Genomic DNA, 15,225 nt, shown 5'->3' with positions numbered 1-15,225 from the left:
GCCACTGCACCATTGTTTCCAACAGTAAAGATCAGAACGTGTGTGTGTGTGTAGCTATTGGGAGAAATTTTTTGTTTCTTTTATTATGACAGAACATTTGTATTATGGAAATGTATTTGATCCATCTGTTAAAGATACCTAGCAATAACACCTGTGCCACAATAAGTTTTCATGCACTGAAAGAATACTATAAATGCATACTCTAATTCTTGCAACCTGCTATTGCTATCCAAACTTATTAAGATCATATTTGTACAACTAATATATTTTGTAGATCGCACTTCAGTTTTACGTCCTCGTCAATCGGAATTGCGATCTGGTCTTTGTAGAGACAATCATCAAACAGAAAGCTCGCCTCCACCTTCCGCTATCTACCGCTAAGAAAGTCCATATTTATCAGTAGTAACCTAAAAAGCTCCTTGGTAGTGCCAGTAGCCACAAGGCAGAGGCACCGAACGAATGAATAGGGACTGAGCTCCACCCCGCCTCCCTTCTCCCTCCCAGACCTGGCAGTTCAGGCTCATCTGCTTAGTTGAAGGCACGTCAGAGGCTTTAACTGAAGCTCATCTGATTGGCTAAATGAACGTCAAAGGACTTAAGTTCATTGGCTGTAAGAACCAGGAAGAACTGCAGGCAGTACAACAAGTTAGGTTGAAGTTGAACATTCAAGGTGGTTGGGCCTATCGGGAGCACGGATTCCTAGAAGTAGGAAGTGACGCGACAGGTGAGATCCCCTCGTAATAGTTTATTTGTTTGTCTAAGTGAGACCATGAACAGGGAGGAGGGAGGGAGGTCATAAGAAATAAAGGACGAGGGTCTGGTATGTAGTGGCATGAATTCAAATTTTAAAGGCTGTTGAGTAAACTATTGGAAAGGGCTGCCAGAGCAGGGAAGTCTGAGAAGATACAAAAACATCTTAAGTGGACCTCTTGTGCTGTAGAGGATAGTTGGGTCGAATTTATGCCAGGGAATACAGAAGCCAGGATGCAAGTCAAAGGAGAGGGGCTTGGGTACAAGGAGAAGAAGAGGGGACAAAGGAGCCGGCTCTGGGGGTGCTTCAGCACCCCCAATATTGAGAAAATTCCTTGTATGTATCCAGGGAGGAGTTATTTTCACTGGGCTTAGCACCCCCCAATAATTTTGAAAAGTTATCTCCTATGAGAGGGGATGGGAAGCATTAAGGAGAGGAGTAAGAAGGAAATTGGGGGGGGGGGGGGGGGCGGGAGGGGAGAATCCAGAGACTGGAGGAAAGTGAGAAGAAGGTAATGGCAGGGAAATGTTAATAATAATAGAGGCTGCCATACAAGGATATAGGTGCAGAAAGAGAAACGAAAGCAGCCCAAGTTTAGCATGCATAATGGACTTGTTACTTCTTTGGGTGCAGGAAGTAACCAGGGATGTTAATGAGGCATATATGATGTGAGAACAAAATATTTGGTAAGAAGAATTATGGATTTTATCATATTTTATGATGCTTTAGCGATTCCTTGTGTTATTTTATTTATTTAATTAGCTGTAAACAGTCCAATATTTTTATATGTTTGAAGGTTTTAGAGTTATGGTGTGTTAGTGAATATAAGAACAGCCATACTAAGTCAGACCAAAATTAATTGAACCCATCACCCTTTCTCCAACAGTGGCCAGTCCCAGAGTCACAGGTACTCAAAAGACTATAAAAAGTAGCTCAAATTTCTCATAGTTAATTTCAAGGATCAAATGATGGCTTTCCAAATACATTTTTATGGACTCTTCCTCCAGGAACTTGTCCAGACTTCTTTTGATCCCCTTTATTTGTCACCTTGACACATCACTGGCAACAAGATTCCACAGCTTAATTACGTACCCCTTTTGGACAAGAGTCCTGCAATCTCCCCTGCCACAGAAAGTCTGAGCAGCTTCAGATGAGAGCCCACAGGGTAGGCAGACACACTATTTTATGTAAGTTCCATGACATCCTGTTTGCATTGTGATTTACTCCTCGAGGAGGGGTCTTACCCAAAAGGCATTGTTATTGTTCTTCTGTAGAAGACATAAGCAGTGTCAAGCTGGAACAGACCAGTTGTCCATTGAGCCCAGCATCCTGGTTCTGTCAGTGGCCAGTCTAAGATACTTGGACTTAATGATGAGATCCCAGAAAAGGAAGGTCGGTTCCATGTTGCTCGTTCAAAAAGTTGCCTGTGTTATCAAGCTTAAGTAATGGTTATTGAGACCTGTCCTCTAGCTGCTTCCCAGAACCTTTTTTACCTTGGCTATATTACTAGCCATGATCACATTTTCTGGCAGCAAAGTCTGTACTTTAACTATGTGTTGCTTAAAACAAAAAAGAATAATAAATTTCTACTAGTTAATTTAATAGAATGCCTCCAGTCCCTAGTATTGGTGGTGTAGACAGGAGTGATTTTTTGGCAAGGCTTGAGGTTGGTGTGAAAGGGCCCTGGGCAGTTCAGATGTTGATGCAGCCTCTGGTTTTCTTTGCAGTGGCCCAGGCCACTTGCCACTGACTGGGTGGGCCTGACTGAAAAGAGGTGGGGCTGTGGCTTACCAGTGACTACATCCAGGGGTGGACTGACCAGTCTGTCAATAGGGCAGTACCTGAGGACCCACAGCAGTAGGGGAGCTCACTATCTCCTAACCAGTAATATGTTGGATAGGTTATTAGTGGCTTATGGGGCTGCAGATCACTGTCAGTCCACTTTTGACTACACCCCTGCCTAGTATTTAAGCTGTGTTTCACATCTGGTGATGAAGAAGTGCTCCGTACAATTGTCAATTTCTTGGCCATTTTTCTTTTCCTGTTGCATTAGTTTTCATTTGTGAGTGTCATGTGACACAGATTGGAATGTGGATGGAAAACTGCATGGAGTTTCCCTTTCAGACGTTGGTAATGCAAGTAATTGTATATCCACGTACTGTGCATGTCCAAAGTACATGGAATAAAGTAACTGTAGAGATTTTAAAATGACACCTTGTGTACTGTACTGTGCTGACCCCTGCGCTCTTCTGGTACAGCTAAAAGTAAAGTATGTGTAATTTAGATGCAAGCATGAGGAAGTGATGGCAGGGGCTACTTTTCAAACGAGTTTATTTGTGTAAAACCTCTTAAAAGCTGTCCCTATTAGGGGATAATGTTGTAAATAGCCTAAGTGTGCAGAGCAGTGTTTTACATATTTGTATAGGGAGGGGCAGTTGTATAAGTTCCTACTTATGCATAAAGCAGGTGCTCGGAAAACATAGCACCTACTGTTGTGTGAGATATGTATAGGCATTCCCAAGGATGGAGAATGAGCAGGGTGGGATTGGCCCTTATGCACATATTTTATCAAATATGTGTGCAAATGCAATTCTTATTGGCCAATACATGCAAAAGTTGCTCCAGCCTTGGAGCAGGCATATGTGTGCAGGAGCTTTCAGGGAGACTATTCTGTTAGACATCTAAGTGCATATGTTGTTTTTATAAAAATAGATGCAACATATATTCCTGTGTCCATTCACAGTCTAGTCCCCTGTTAAATAAATGAGCTTCCTGTGACTAGCCAGAGGCAGACATTACTCTGAAGACAAGACTGGCAAAAGAGCAGAACCCAGGAGAAAAACATTAACCAGGGCAAACTCCATATGCAGGCAGGATGCATTTGTGAACAGAGTTTGGAAGGAGCTTCCAGTAACTTTTTTGTAGAGATCATGAATAGTGTTTCAGATATCAGACACTCCCTCAGCATTTTTCAAATAATTTCTTGTGAAATCTTTATACCATGGAAAGCAAACATGCCGATGGTTGATTGGATGCTTAGAATGATGACCGATAGTGGGAACTTGAATGCAGATGTTGCTCTTTGCTGGGAATAGTAGGGGCTTCCTCATCCAGGAAATGTTCTTTGTGCAAACTCTCTGCCCTGTCTAATGATTTATAGAGTGAGGCTGTGGGCTCCCACCTTATCAGAAGCAGTTCAGAGAGGCAGGAGAGGTTGTAGGGACTGCTCCAAAAAGGGACCCTATGCAGGCAAAGGCCCCTGCTGCAAAGGGAGCTTGTGTGAGGAAGCTCTTTACCTGTTGCTGGTTGGTTTAATTGTAGCTGAATTAATCCAAGGTTAGTATTGTCTGAACTTTTCTTTCCTCCTCTAGAACCTTCTGTAATCCCAGAAGATGCAGGCAAAACTTCTCGGAGTCATTGTTTTCTTCACAATCTTTTCATCTTTGGTGGCAGGATCCCAAGGCCACATTTCTGTGGTTTTACTTGGGGCCACAGGAGACTTGGCAAAGAAGTACTTGTTGCAGGGTTTCTTTCAGCTCTACGTGGATCAGATAGATAATGGCCACAGCTTTAGCTTCCATGGAGCTGCGCTAACACCACCAGAGCAGGGTCAGACTTTAATGTTTGAAGCACTGAAGAGGCTGAGCTGCTCCCCGGACGTCTTCCCAGACAGATGTGCTTTGCTGAAAGACCAGTTTTTGAAGCTGACTCGCTACTGGCAGCTAAAGACTGCTGAGGACTACGTATCCCTGAACCAGGACATTGAGAGTTCTCTTAGAGAGAAGGGGTTGCAGGAAGCTGGCAGACTCTTCTACCTGTCTGTACCCCCATTTGCCTATGTGGACATTGCCCATCACATTAATAGCAGTTGCAGGCCAAAGCCAGGGGCTTGGTTACGAGTGGTGCTGGAGAAACCATTTGGACATGATCACGAATCTGCTCAGCAACTAGCCAAGGAACTGCACACCTTTTTTCTGGAGGAGGAGATGTACAGGGTGGACCACTACTTGGGCAAGCAGGTAAGCCCTGGTTTTCTGTTGTACTTTATTTTCAAAACTTTTTAAAGAGGATTGTATAAGCTTCCTGGTTGAAATGTAATCATATCCCCAGCAGAGCTGAGTGGCAGAGTTTGCTCCCTCATCAAACATTATTCTACAAATTCTCAATCTGAGCCTAAAAGGCAAGGTGGGACAGTTTTCAGTGTACTTGGCAGACTTTTTATTTGATCTTAGCTACAAACGATCCCCCTTTCAAGATCTGCAAGGGGGGGGGGACGTGGTATCAAAGAATCTATGCCGTGGGCTGTGTTCAAATCTTAGTACCACTGTTTACTCACAGTGACCTTGAGCAGATCACTTTGCTGTTGGAGAGAGAGCAGTGGGTGCTTATGTGCTGCAATGCTGGAAGTTGCATACTGTAGCACTGAGCACTCTTTTACTGCTTGCTTGCAGCAGTGGCTGCCCCTGTACTGCCTGTCATGGCACTAGGAGGAGCAAAGAAAGTCGTTTAAATGCAGAAAAGAGATGCTCCTTTTCCCTGTGTCTTTGCATTGGGGTGGAAATCCAGGGGAGAGATTTGCTTCTGTAGAGTGGTTTGGAAGCCTGTGGGGTTGTTAGTCTTTTGTGGTATTGGTAGATCTGCTTTTCCATGGTGCTACTGAGCAGATTGAGAAGCAATGCAGGAATGTGAAAGGGACATCACAGCTTGAATTCCAGCAGCGAGGGGGAGTTTCACATCCAAGAGTTTGTTTGCTGGAAGGGGGATGAGAGATTGATTGTCTGCAGACCTGGTCAGAATGGTGCAGACAGGAAGGGAAACCTGTGTGTTGCTCTGCTCATTCAAGTCTCCACCCTGAAGCAGTTCTGCCCTGTAAAACAGTAACTGCATTGACCTTGAACATGTGTTCCTCTCAAGAGTGGCATCATTTTGTAGCATATATTATTATCATTGCAGGGCATTAGAGCCCTGGGGCCTCTGAACATTGCTTATTGAGTCTTTCATGAGTGAGGGTCCCCACCATAGAGTTCAGTTGATGGGTGGGTGCTGTGTATTGCAGCAGCTGCAAATCCTTTTCTAAAAATTCTTCTTTATTGCACAAACAACAAAACACGATATGCCAGTTATATTACATGTTCGCCTGAAACAGAATGCCACAATCCATTGAACTTTTCCAATATCAAAAACACTTATAACCATCAATGTTTTGTTTAATCCTCCCTCCCCCCACCATTCCCCTCATATTCTCGACCTATTCAACAGGATACTGCGTATTCTTGAAACTAGAGGCCAGAAATAGGTCCCAAATGACTAGAAAGCGCATTATTGCTCATTCCCCCAGTCTCAATGTTGTTAATTGCTCCATCCATAGTAGCTGATGCATTTGATTTTTCCATAAGGTAAAGGTTGGGGGGTTTGGTTGTATCTGTAGTAACATTATACTTTTTCTTCCCTGTCAAGTACGCTTTTCGCACAAATCATTCCTGCATTAGAGAGGGCAGTTCCATATTATCTGTATAATCCAAAATACTAAGTTCCTAGATGTTTTTGGTATTAACTGACCCAACATTGTAGTTGAGCATGGACCAGTAAGGATGCACCCTTTCACACTGCCACATTTTAAACAACAAACTGATATTTTTTTATTTTTATTACATTTGTACCCCGCACTTTCCATGTAGAAGTCGGCCCTTGCAGATCACCAATGTGGCCGCGCAGGCTTCTGCTTCTGTGAGTCTGACGTCCTGCACGTACTCACAGAAACAGAAGCCTGCGCAGCCTTCTACATGGAATGTTGCTAGTGGAATAGCAACATTCCATGTAGAATCTCCAATAGTAGCAACATTCCATGTAGAATCTTAAATAGTAGCAACATTCAATGTAGAATCTCCAATAGTATCTATTTTATTTTTGTTACATTTGTACCCCGCGCTTTCCCACTCATGGCAGGCTCAATGCGGCTTACATGGGGCAATGGAGGGTTAAGTGACTTGCCCAGAGTCACAAGGAGCTGCCTGTGCCTGAAGTGGGAATTGAACTCAGTTCCTCAGTTCCCCAGGACCAAAGTCCACCACCCTAACCACTAGGCCACTCCTCCACTGTTGCTACTATTTGAGATTCTACATGGAATGTTGCTATTCCACTAGCAACATTCCATGTAGAAGTCGGCCCTTGCGGATCACCAATGTGGCTGCGCAGGCTTCTACCTGGAATGTTGCTAGTGGAATAGCAACATTCCATGTAGAATCTCCAATAGTAGCAACATTCCATGTAGAATCTCCAATAGTATCTATTTTATTTTTGTTACATTTGTACTCTGCACTTTCCCACTCATGGCAGGCTCAATGCAGCTTACGTGGGGCAATGGAGGGTTAAGTGACTTGCCCAGAGTCACAAGGAGCTGCCTGTGCCTGAAGTGGGAATCAAACTCAGTTCCCCAGGACCAAAGTCCACCACCCTAACCACTAGGCCACTCCTCCACGGTTGCTCCTATTTCAGATTCTACATGGAATGTTGCTATTCCACTAGCAACATTCCATGTAGAAGTCGGCCCTTGCAGATCACCAATGTGGCCGCGCAGGCTTCTGCTTCTATGAGTTTGTGCGTGCAAGAACTAGGCCACTCCTCCACTCTGTGGCCATACCCTATGGGCCCACCTGGGGTGCGTTATACAATCTGGGCATTACTTTATAATGAAGTTCACAAAGTTGCACACGTTCCACCACCGATGCAGTCCCCCCCCCCCGAGTCCTTCTGAAAATTCTTCATTAGTATATTCACCTCTACCACTTGTGCCCATTTCTGTATGATAGGTTCTGCAGATTCTTTTACTGGCAAAGGCAGTAATTCCCAAACTGTAGGTTGGGATCCAAATAAGGTCATGTTGTCGGACATGGTCACAGAAGGAGGGCTGTCCCCTTCCTCTTGATCTCCACCCTAAGCTATTCCCAGTAGTGGTAGTTGGCATATGGGGCCTACGAGTCGGCGAAAGTACATAAGCCCTTCTCCCTCCTTACGCACTGGGCTTCCTGTTAGCCTGGAAACTCGTGCAGAGTACGGGGGGGTTGTGAGTGCACAGTGACACACAAGGTTCTGCACTGACTACAGCTAATGTAGTTATGCTTCTTCTGCTGCTGCCTTCATGCTTTGGATAAGTAGAGAGAGAAGAAAGTGAATGGGAGTTATCATCTGGAGTGACATGAATTTTTCAGTGTTGAAACAGGGTCATATTGGGTAACTACCGTATTTTTCGGACTATAAGACGCACCGGACCATAAGACGCACCTAGGTTTTAGAGGAGGGAAATAGGAAAAATTTTTTTTTCCTTTTTCCCAACTCTAAAACCTAGGTGCTCCGGTGCGTCTTGTCCGAATCCCGCCCTCCCCCCGGCCCTGTCACCACTTCTTCCTACTCACGCGATCTTCCCTGGTGGTCTAGTGACGTCGGGGCAGGAAAGAGCCCCCTCTTTCCTGCCCAGCGCGCTGCTCTCCATCCTTCTGTATGCAGCCTGACGGTCTCGGCGAGATTCAAAATGGCCGCCGAGACTTCAATTCTCGGCGGCCATTTTGAATCTCGCCGAGACCGTCAGGCTGCATACAGGAGGATGGAGAGCAGCGCGCTGGGCAGGAAAGAGGGGGCTCTTTCCTGCCCCGACGTCACTAGACCACCAGGGAAGATCGTGTGAGTAGGAAGAAGTCTACCTTCGGACTATAAGACGCACCCCCCCATTTTCCTCCCAAATTTTGGGGGAAAAAAGTGCGTCTTATAGTCCGAAAAATACGGTATTTAGGAAGTACTGGACAAGGGCTTACTGCTGTGCAGACCCTGGCTCACATTCTGAGTTGCTTCATGGATTCCCTCAAGAGTCCTTGTGTTTGTTCAACAGCTTGTTGTAATCTGTCGTCTTCTTTCTTTGCAGGTTGTGGCCGAGATCTTGCCTTTTCGACAGCAGAACAGACAATTTTTGGACCCTATTTGGAACCGGCACAATGTGGAGAGAGTAGAAATAGTTCTGAAAGAAACATTAGATGCTAAAGGTAGGAAAGCAGATTTGATGGTGGTCAGCTGTAACTGATTTCAGTTCAGACACCCCCACATAGCAAGTCCAGCATCGAGGATAAAAACTAAATGAGCAGAATATCAGATTCCTGTCTCTTAAAGGTGCTCCCTTCAGGGCACGGTGGAGATACCGGTGGAGCAGTGTGGGGAGTGTGCTTGCCTTGCTGACACCTTTGCCATACTTCTTCTGGGGTGAGGCTGTGTGGGCAGGGCCAGCTTAAGAAGCAAGCCAGTGAGGCACTGACTCAGGGCACCTGAAGCCTGCCTCACCGACTCCACGCTTTAAAGCAGCAGGAGCCCCTTCACACCGACTGCACTGCTGTTCCTTAGTTCATTTCATGTCTTATCACTGGCACCGCACAGTTTTTAAACATGAGAAACAGGTACTTCTAGTTTGCATATTTGCAAGAAACAGGAAGTAACTGTTACCACTTTTAAAACCTATGCAGTGCTGGTGACAAGACGTGAGATGGGCTGAGGAAGAGCTGGAGGGAAGGAAGGAGCTCCCATGGTTACCATGGTGGAGAGAATTCTGAAGCTGGGGGAGGAAGGGGGAGCCAGAGCTGATGCCAGGAGAGGGGTTGGAAGAGAGCTGGGGCTAGTACATGCTGGGTACTGAGAAGGAAGAAAGGAAGAGAAAGATTGGGGGGGGGGGCGGTGTTGGAGAAGAAAAAGGACATATGCAGAGGAAGGGTGTAAAGGGAGAAGCATAAGGATAGATGCTGGAGTAAGGAAGAGGGAAGGCAGGATCAATAAATATTGGGGGCGAGGTTAAGTTGGGGATTGGAGTTGAAGATGTAATGTATTGGGGAGGGGGGGAGCTGGGTTTCTATACTTTTGTTTCAGATGTATAGAAATGTTGTGATGGTTCAAGATGGTGTTATGTACTTTGTTTCGATAATTTTTATTGGCAGTACAATGATTAACCAAAACTCACACTCTTTTCAGTACCATAACATCTTAACATCGTACTCCTGCCTGATTGTACTTTAAAATTGTAACAACAGTGCATAACATTTTCATTCCCCACCTCCCTTCCCAAGCTACCACCCTGCCTCCCTTCCCCCCCCCCGAACCTCCCCTCATCTATGCATGATTATTTGTGTCGTTACAGGTTTAACAAGTAGCTCCTGGCTGGTGGTGTTAAAGCGTTCCAAAAGGGGGACCACACCATTTGTAGTTCCTCCCCCGCTCCAAAGTCCATATCGGTGTTATGTACTTTAATAAAAACTGTTTACAGTAAATATTTGGGAAAGAAGTTTCCATTTTGACTTTTTGTCTGCATATGTATCTCTAAGTTGTAGTTTTATTCTTTACTTTCAACTGAGGTGAGAGATTCTGTTAGAATGTAGATTCTGGGTAGCAATGTGTAGCAGGCCAACTTGTTCTCTTTTTCCCAGGTGGAGGTGTCCTAGTGGTCTAGAAATATTTGAAACACTAGCTTTTGTATAGGAAGGGCTGGTGCAGTTTGAGTTCTTAGACTTGGTGCTGGTATGAATGGAAAAGCAAATGTTGGCTTAGAGTTCCACAGCTTCTTGAGCTGGCCTTGTGTGTATGTGAGCTGCTGTCATTACTATGCCCGTTCTGCGATAGGGCTGTGTGTATGTGTGTGTGTGCTGCTGTCATTGCTGTGCTTGTTCTGTGGTGGGGCTGAAGCTTTAAGCCTCAACATGGTGGTAAGAGAGCTGTCGTATGTCTGGCAAAGAACCAAACAGTCCCTGAAATCCTCTACAGAGGGTTCCCTTCCTGCCACCTTTTCTGAAATCTTCTCATACCTTCTCATATTCATTGAATAATGGATGATAAGGGCCTTAATACATGGGCTTACAGTTACATGACCAGTGAACGTAGGGGCTGTAGGTCATAGTTGCAGGAATGGACAGTCATCTTAATGCCTAGAGCGTGCCCTTAGTGCTTGATGGATGGATAGTGACCTGGTAGCTGGCTCATGGGTGATCAGTAGTGATGTCAGTTCTTGGGGATAGAGATTTTGTTCTGCGGATGACATTCAAATCTTCTTTAGGTTCTCGGACATATCTCCAGTCTCAGCTCTCAACTGTCTCTCCAAGGTCTCCTCATGACTTAAATCTAACCTTTTATTTCTTAATGCAGATAAGTGTGAATTGTTTCTTTTCTCCCCCCCCCCCCCCCACCATTCACCAGTTTCTGCCCCTCTGTTAGAAGGCACTACCTTAGCTTTCAAGGACCCAGTCAAGATTCTGGGTGTCTCATTCGACTCGGCTCTATCCTTCAAACCTAACATAGTAGATGACGGCAGAAAAAGACCTGCACGGTCCATCCAGTCTGCCCAACAAGATAAACTCATATGTGCTACTTTCTGTGTATACCTTACCTTGATTTGTATCTGTCATTTTCAGGGCACAGACCGTAGAAGTCTTCCCAGCACTACCCCCGCCACCCAACCACCAGCCCCGCCTCCCACCACCAGCTCTGCCACCCAATCTCCGCTAAGCTCCTTAGGATCCATTCCTTCTGAACAGGATTCCTCTATGTTTATCCCACACATGTTTGAACTCTGTTACCGTTTTCATCTCCACCTCACATACATTCGATTCTTCATGCTTCCTTTTTTGCTTTACATCGTCTTTGGTCTGTCCGTTCCATCCTTCCTGCCACATTTCTACATCCCCTTATACATGCTCTGGTTATTTCTCGTTTGGGTTATTGTAACTCCCTTCTTGCAGGTCTGCCTTTACAGAGTATAAAACACTTACAACTCATCCAATAAACAGCAGTCAAATTACTTCACAATGATCAAGTCATTCTTCTCTGATTTCCAAACACTGGCTTCCTATTTCCTCCTGAATAAAATTCAAGATTCTACTGTTGGTATATAAATTAGGTCCCCTTCAGCCCCTCTCTATCTGAACAGGTATCTTATTCCCTGCTCTCCTTTACGTTGTCTTAGATCGGCTGATAATAATCTTCTTTCCTTTCCACCACCCTCTTCTATCCATCTCACCAGTACTTGAGATTCTGCTTTTAGCTATTTAGGTCCTAAACTCTGCAATGAGCTTCCACGTCAGATTTGGGGTCAACCCATAATTGCATCTTTCAAACTGGCACTAAAAACTCACCTTTTCAGAACTGCATTTGACCCCCCATTCATAACCTTCCCCTTTTGCCCGATTTTTATGATTTCCTCCTCCTTTTCTGTGTCTCCCCCCCCCCCCCCCTTCCTCTTCCCTTTCTTTTTCTGTTTTCCATTTCTCTTTTTCTTCTATGCTCTAGCTTTAAATTTGTTTTTGTAAACTGCATTGAAGCTTTGGCTGGGCCCCGTGCGCTATATCAAATATATGAAATAAATATTTCACATTGTAGTATATATTTCTTTCATGGCATTGACTTATTAAAATAATGAAACTGTTACATCATTTTATTTCTCTTTGTTGTCCCCGCACCTCTCCAGGTCGCACCAGCTTCTATGAGCAGTATGGTGTTGTCCGTGATGTCATCCAGAACCACCTGACTGAGATCCTTACATGCATTGCAATGGAGATCCCTAAAAATGGCAGCAACTCGGAGGAGGTTCTGAAAAACAAACTTGCCCTGGTGAAGTTGCTGCAGCCTCTGGAGAAAGCGAATGCCGTCATTGGCCAGTACCAGGGGTATAACGACCAGGTGAGGGAAGAGCTCCAGAAAGATGAGCATCACTTCAGTACAACTCCTACTTTTGCAGGTAAGTTACAAGTTAGCCATAGCTTTCCAGCTCCTGATCCAGAATCAGGGAGGCTCCCAGCATTCCCTCTCCTCTACACAGCAAGAAGCTGACCACCTCTGTCACTGTCAGACTATGCCCCAGGAGCTGAGCTATGTGACCATTATAGTTATGGAATGGAGAATTAGCTCCATCTCGAGGAATAGAATGAGTATTGATTTCTTTGACTGTCCAGAGCAGAAGTTGATGAATAACATAATGTTGAAGGCTGTTTCCTGCTGGGTGGGCAAATCATTCTTGGTGATGGAGGTCTGAGCATTCTCAAACATCTTTTGGGTGCAGTGTAGAGTGGTGTCTGCTTCTTTTGTGTTCTGGGTAAACAGATGTAGTAGACTGAAGGCAACTGCTTGTTCATGCCTTTTCTTTTTCCAGGTGTAGTGGTCTTTATTGACAGTCTGCGCTGGGAAGGGGTGCCCTTTGTCCTCACATCAGGAAAGGCCTTGGATGAGAGGGTGAGTTACGTGCGTGTTCTTTTCAAGCACCAAGCTTTCTGTGTGTCCAGGAGCAGCAAGTGTAAACCCCAGCAGATAATCTTCCACATTGGGCATGGAGAACTTCAATTTCCTGCTGTCGTGGTCAGCCAGAACCTGTTCAAGCCCATACTGCCAGAAGAGAGCTGGCAGGAGGTAACAGACTTCTCATCACAGCACCTGTATGGGCAGCCTTTGTCTGAATACTATGTGTATCGCCCACTGAAAGAGCAAGATGCCTACACCACCCTCATAACCAACATCTACCAGGGCAAAAAGGATGCCTTCATTACTACCCAAAACCTGATGGCATCCTGGCACTTCTGGACTCCACTGCTGGAAAGCTTAGCACAAGAGGTGCCTCGTTTCTACCCTGGGGGCACAGAGAACAGAAACCTCCTGGACTTTGTCATCTCAGGACGGGAGGTGTCATTTGCACTGGAGCAGCATGTGGAGTTTATGACCAGTGACCAGCATAGCCAGGCAGATAGTTATAAGACTGTGAGGTCCATCTTTCGGGGTAGCCAGCTAGTGACTGCTTGGTCTGAGACTCTGGTCTCCATGCTGGCACAGGACATTGAAGTGGCTGCGGAGGAGGCTGTAAAGCATTCTGGGGTGTTCCACCTTGCTCTGTCAGGTGGATCCAGCCCCACAGCCTTACTGCAAAGGCTGGCAACACACCACTATACTTTTCCCTGGAAGCACACTCACCTGTGGATGGTGGACGAGCGCTGTGTGCCACTGACAAATCATGAATCAAACTTTGACAGCTTGTACGACAAACTGCTACAACATGTACGGGTACCATATCTGCACATCCATCCTATGCCAGTGCACATGAACCAAAGGCTGTGTGCAGAGGAGGATCATGGCGCAGAATTCTATGCCAAGGAGATTTCCCTGCTGGTCAAGAACACCAGCTTTCATATGATCCTGCTGGGTGTGGGTACTGATGGGCACACAGCCTCCATTTTTCCCCACACACCAGAGGCCATGGAAAGAGATCAGCTAGTGGTTTTAACAGAAAGTCCTGTGAAACCCCACTGGAGGATGAGCTTCAGCCTTCATCTCATTAACAAGGCCCAGAAGGTGGCAGTGCTGGTCCTTGGGAAGAGGAAGAATGACATTGTAACACTGATCAGCCGAGTGGAGCAGGAACCCCAGAATTGGCCCATCACAGGGGTGAACCCCAACACTGGCCAACTGGTTTGGTACATAGACTATGAAGCTTTATTTCGGTGACCCTGGACTGTTTTCCTGTCTGGCGTTTTGAGTTTCTGGTAACATAGACTTAATGTGTTCAGACAAACACCTTTGTGTCTCCAGAGTCTGTTGTATCTCAGGAACTTAAAGCAGGGGTTGATTTTACCATGTTGAGAAGCGTTTAATGTTCTGATTGTGGGGGCAGTTCTCTAATTTGGCGCCGAGATGTAGGTGTCAAATGGGCCTGCTTAGCACCAATTATCTCATAGCACCTAAGCTGTTACAGAAAACTAGCGCATATTTACTGCAGCTCAGTGACTGGTGAAAGCTGGTGCGTCTAAGTGCACCGCACAGTGTGAGTAAGTGGTGCTTGGTGACATGCCCATGTGTGTGTCCCCCTTGCAATTATGCGCTGTGACTTTTGGCGCTTACTTTATAAAATAGCACCTAGCACGAGGGTAAATCCAATTATTGACGCCTCTGACATATGTAAGTGCTACGCCCACACTTGTCAAGCTGTAGAATGAAGGAGACTGTGATTTTCTAGGGAAATTAATATTCTTTGTCTTTATAATCTTGTGTAAATTTTAAATTTCACATTAGGAAATTATTTTTATAAGGCGATAGATGTTTTTAGCTTTTTCAGCTGATGTGTGATAACTGCAGGAGTGAACACTCAAGACGTCATGCCTGTAATTTTCACATATACTTATTTTTTCTCTTTTCTGATGTAAAGAGTAGAGTGGAGGAGTGGCCTAGTGGTTAGGGTGGTGGACTTTGGTCCTGGGAAACTGAGGAACTGAGTTCAATTCCCACCTCAGGCACAGGCAGCTCCTTGTGACTCTGGGCAAGTCACTTAACCCTCCATTGCCCCATGTAAGCCGCATTGAGCCTGCCATGAGTGGGAAAGCGCGAGGTACAAATGTAACAAAAATAAAATAGATACTATTGGAGATTCTACATGGAATGTTGCTACTATTGGAGAGTCTACATGGAATGTTGCTATT

At 45.3% G+C, this 15,225-nt stretch overlaps 1 protein-coding gene across 3 annotated transcripts; it reads left to right on the top strand.

Annotated features, from left to right (window-relative positions):
- Window positions 1–659: 659 nt before the first annotated feature.
- Window positions 660–14,383, top strand: H6PD (hexose-6-phosphate dehydrogenase/glucose 1-dehydrogenase). Of its 3 annotated transcripts, none has more exons than XM_030222252.1 (5): window positions 660–724; window positions 4,123–4,770; window positions 8,667–8,784; window positions 12,237–12,506; window positions 12,918–14,383. In XM_030222252.1, exons 2-5 carry the CDS (start codon window positions 4,144–4,146, stop codon window positions 14,255–14,257), a joined length of 2,355 nt encoding a protein of 784 aa, XP_030078112.1. In that variant the 5' UTR covers window positions 660–724; window positions 4,123–4,143; the 3' UTR covers window positions 14,258–14,383. The 3 variants fall into 3 exon arrangements, with proteins under 3 accessions (XP_030078112.1, XP_030078113.1, XP_030078114.1); XM_030222253.1 differs by lacking the exon at window positions 660–724 and adding an exon at window positions 749–820; XM_030222254.1 differs by lacking the exon at window positions 660–724 and adding an exon at window positions 1,318–1,437.
- The last annotated feature ends 842 nt before the right edge of the window (window positions 14,384–15,225 follow it).

The sequence above is a fragment of the Microcaecilia unicolor genome, chromosome 13 (genome assembly GCF_901765095.1).
Source record: "Microcaecilia unicolor chromosome 13, aMicUni1.1, whole genome shotgun sequence".
Classification (NCBI taxonomy): domain Eukaryota; kingdom Metazoa; phylum Chordata; class Amphibia; order Gymnophiona; family Siphonopidae; genus Microcaecilia; species Microcaecilia unicolor.
The sequence above is the reverse complement of the archived record's forward strand: the minus strand, read 5'-3'. Positions and strand labels throughout refer to the sequence as shown.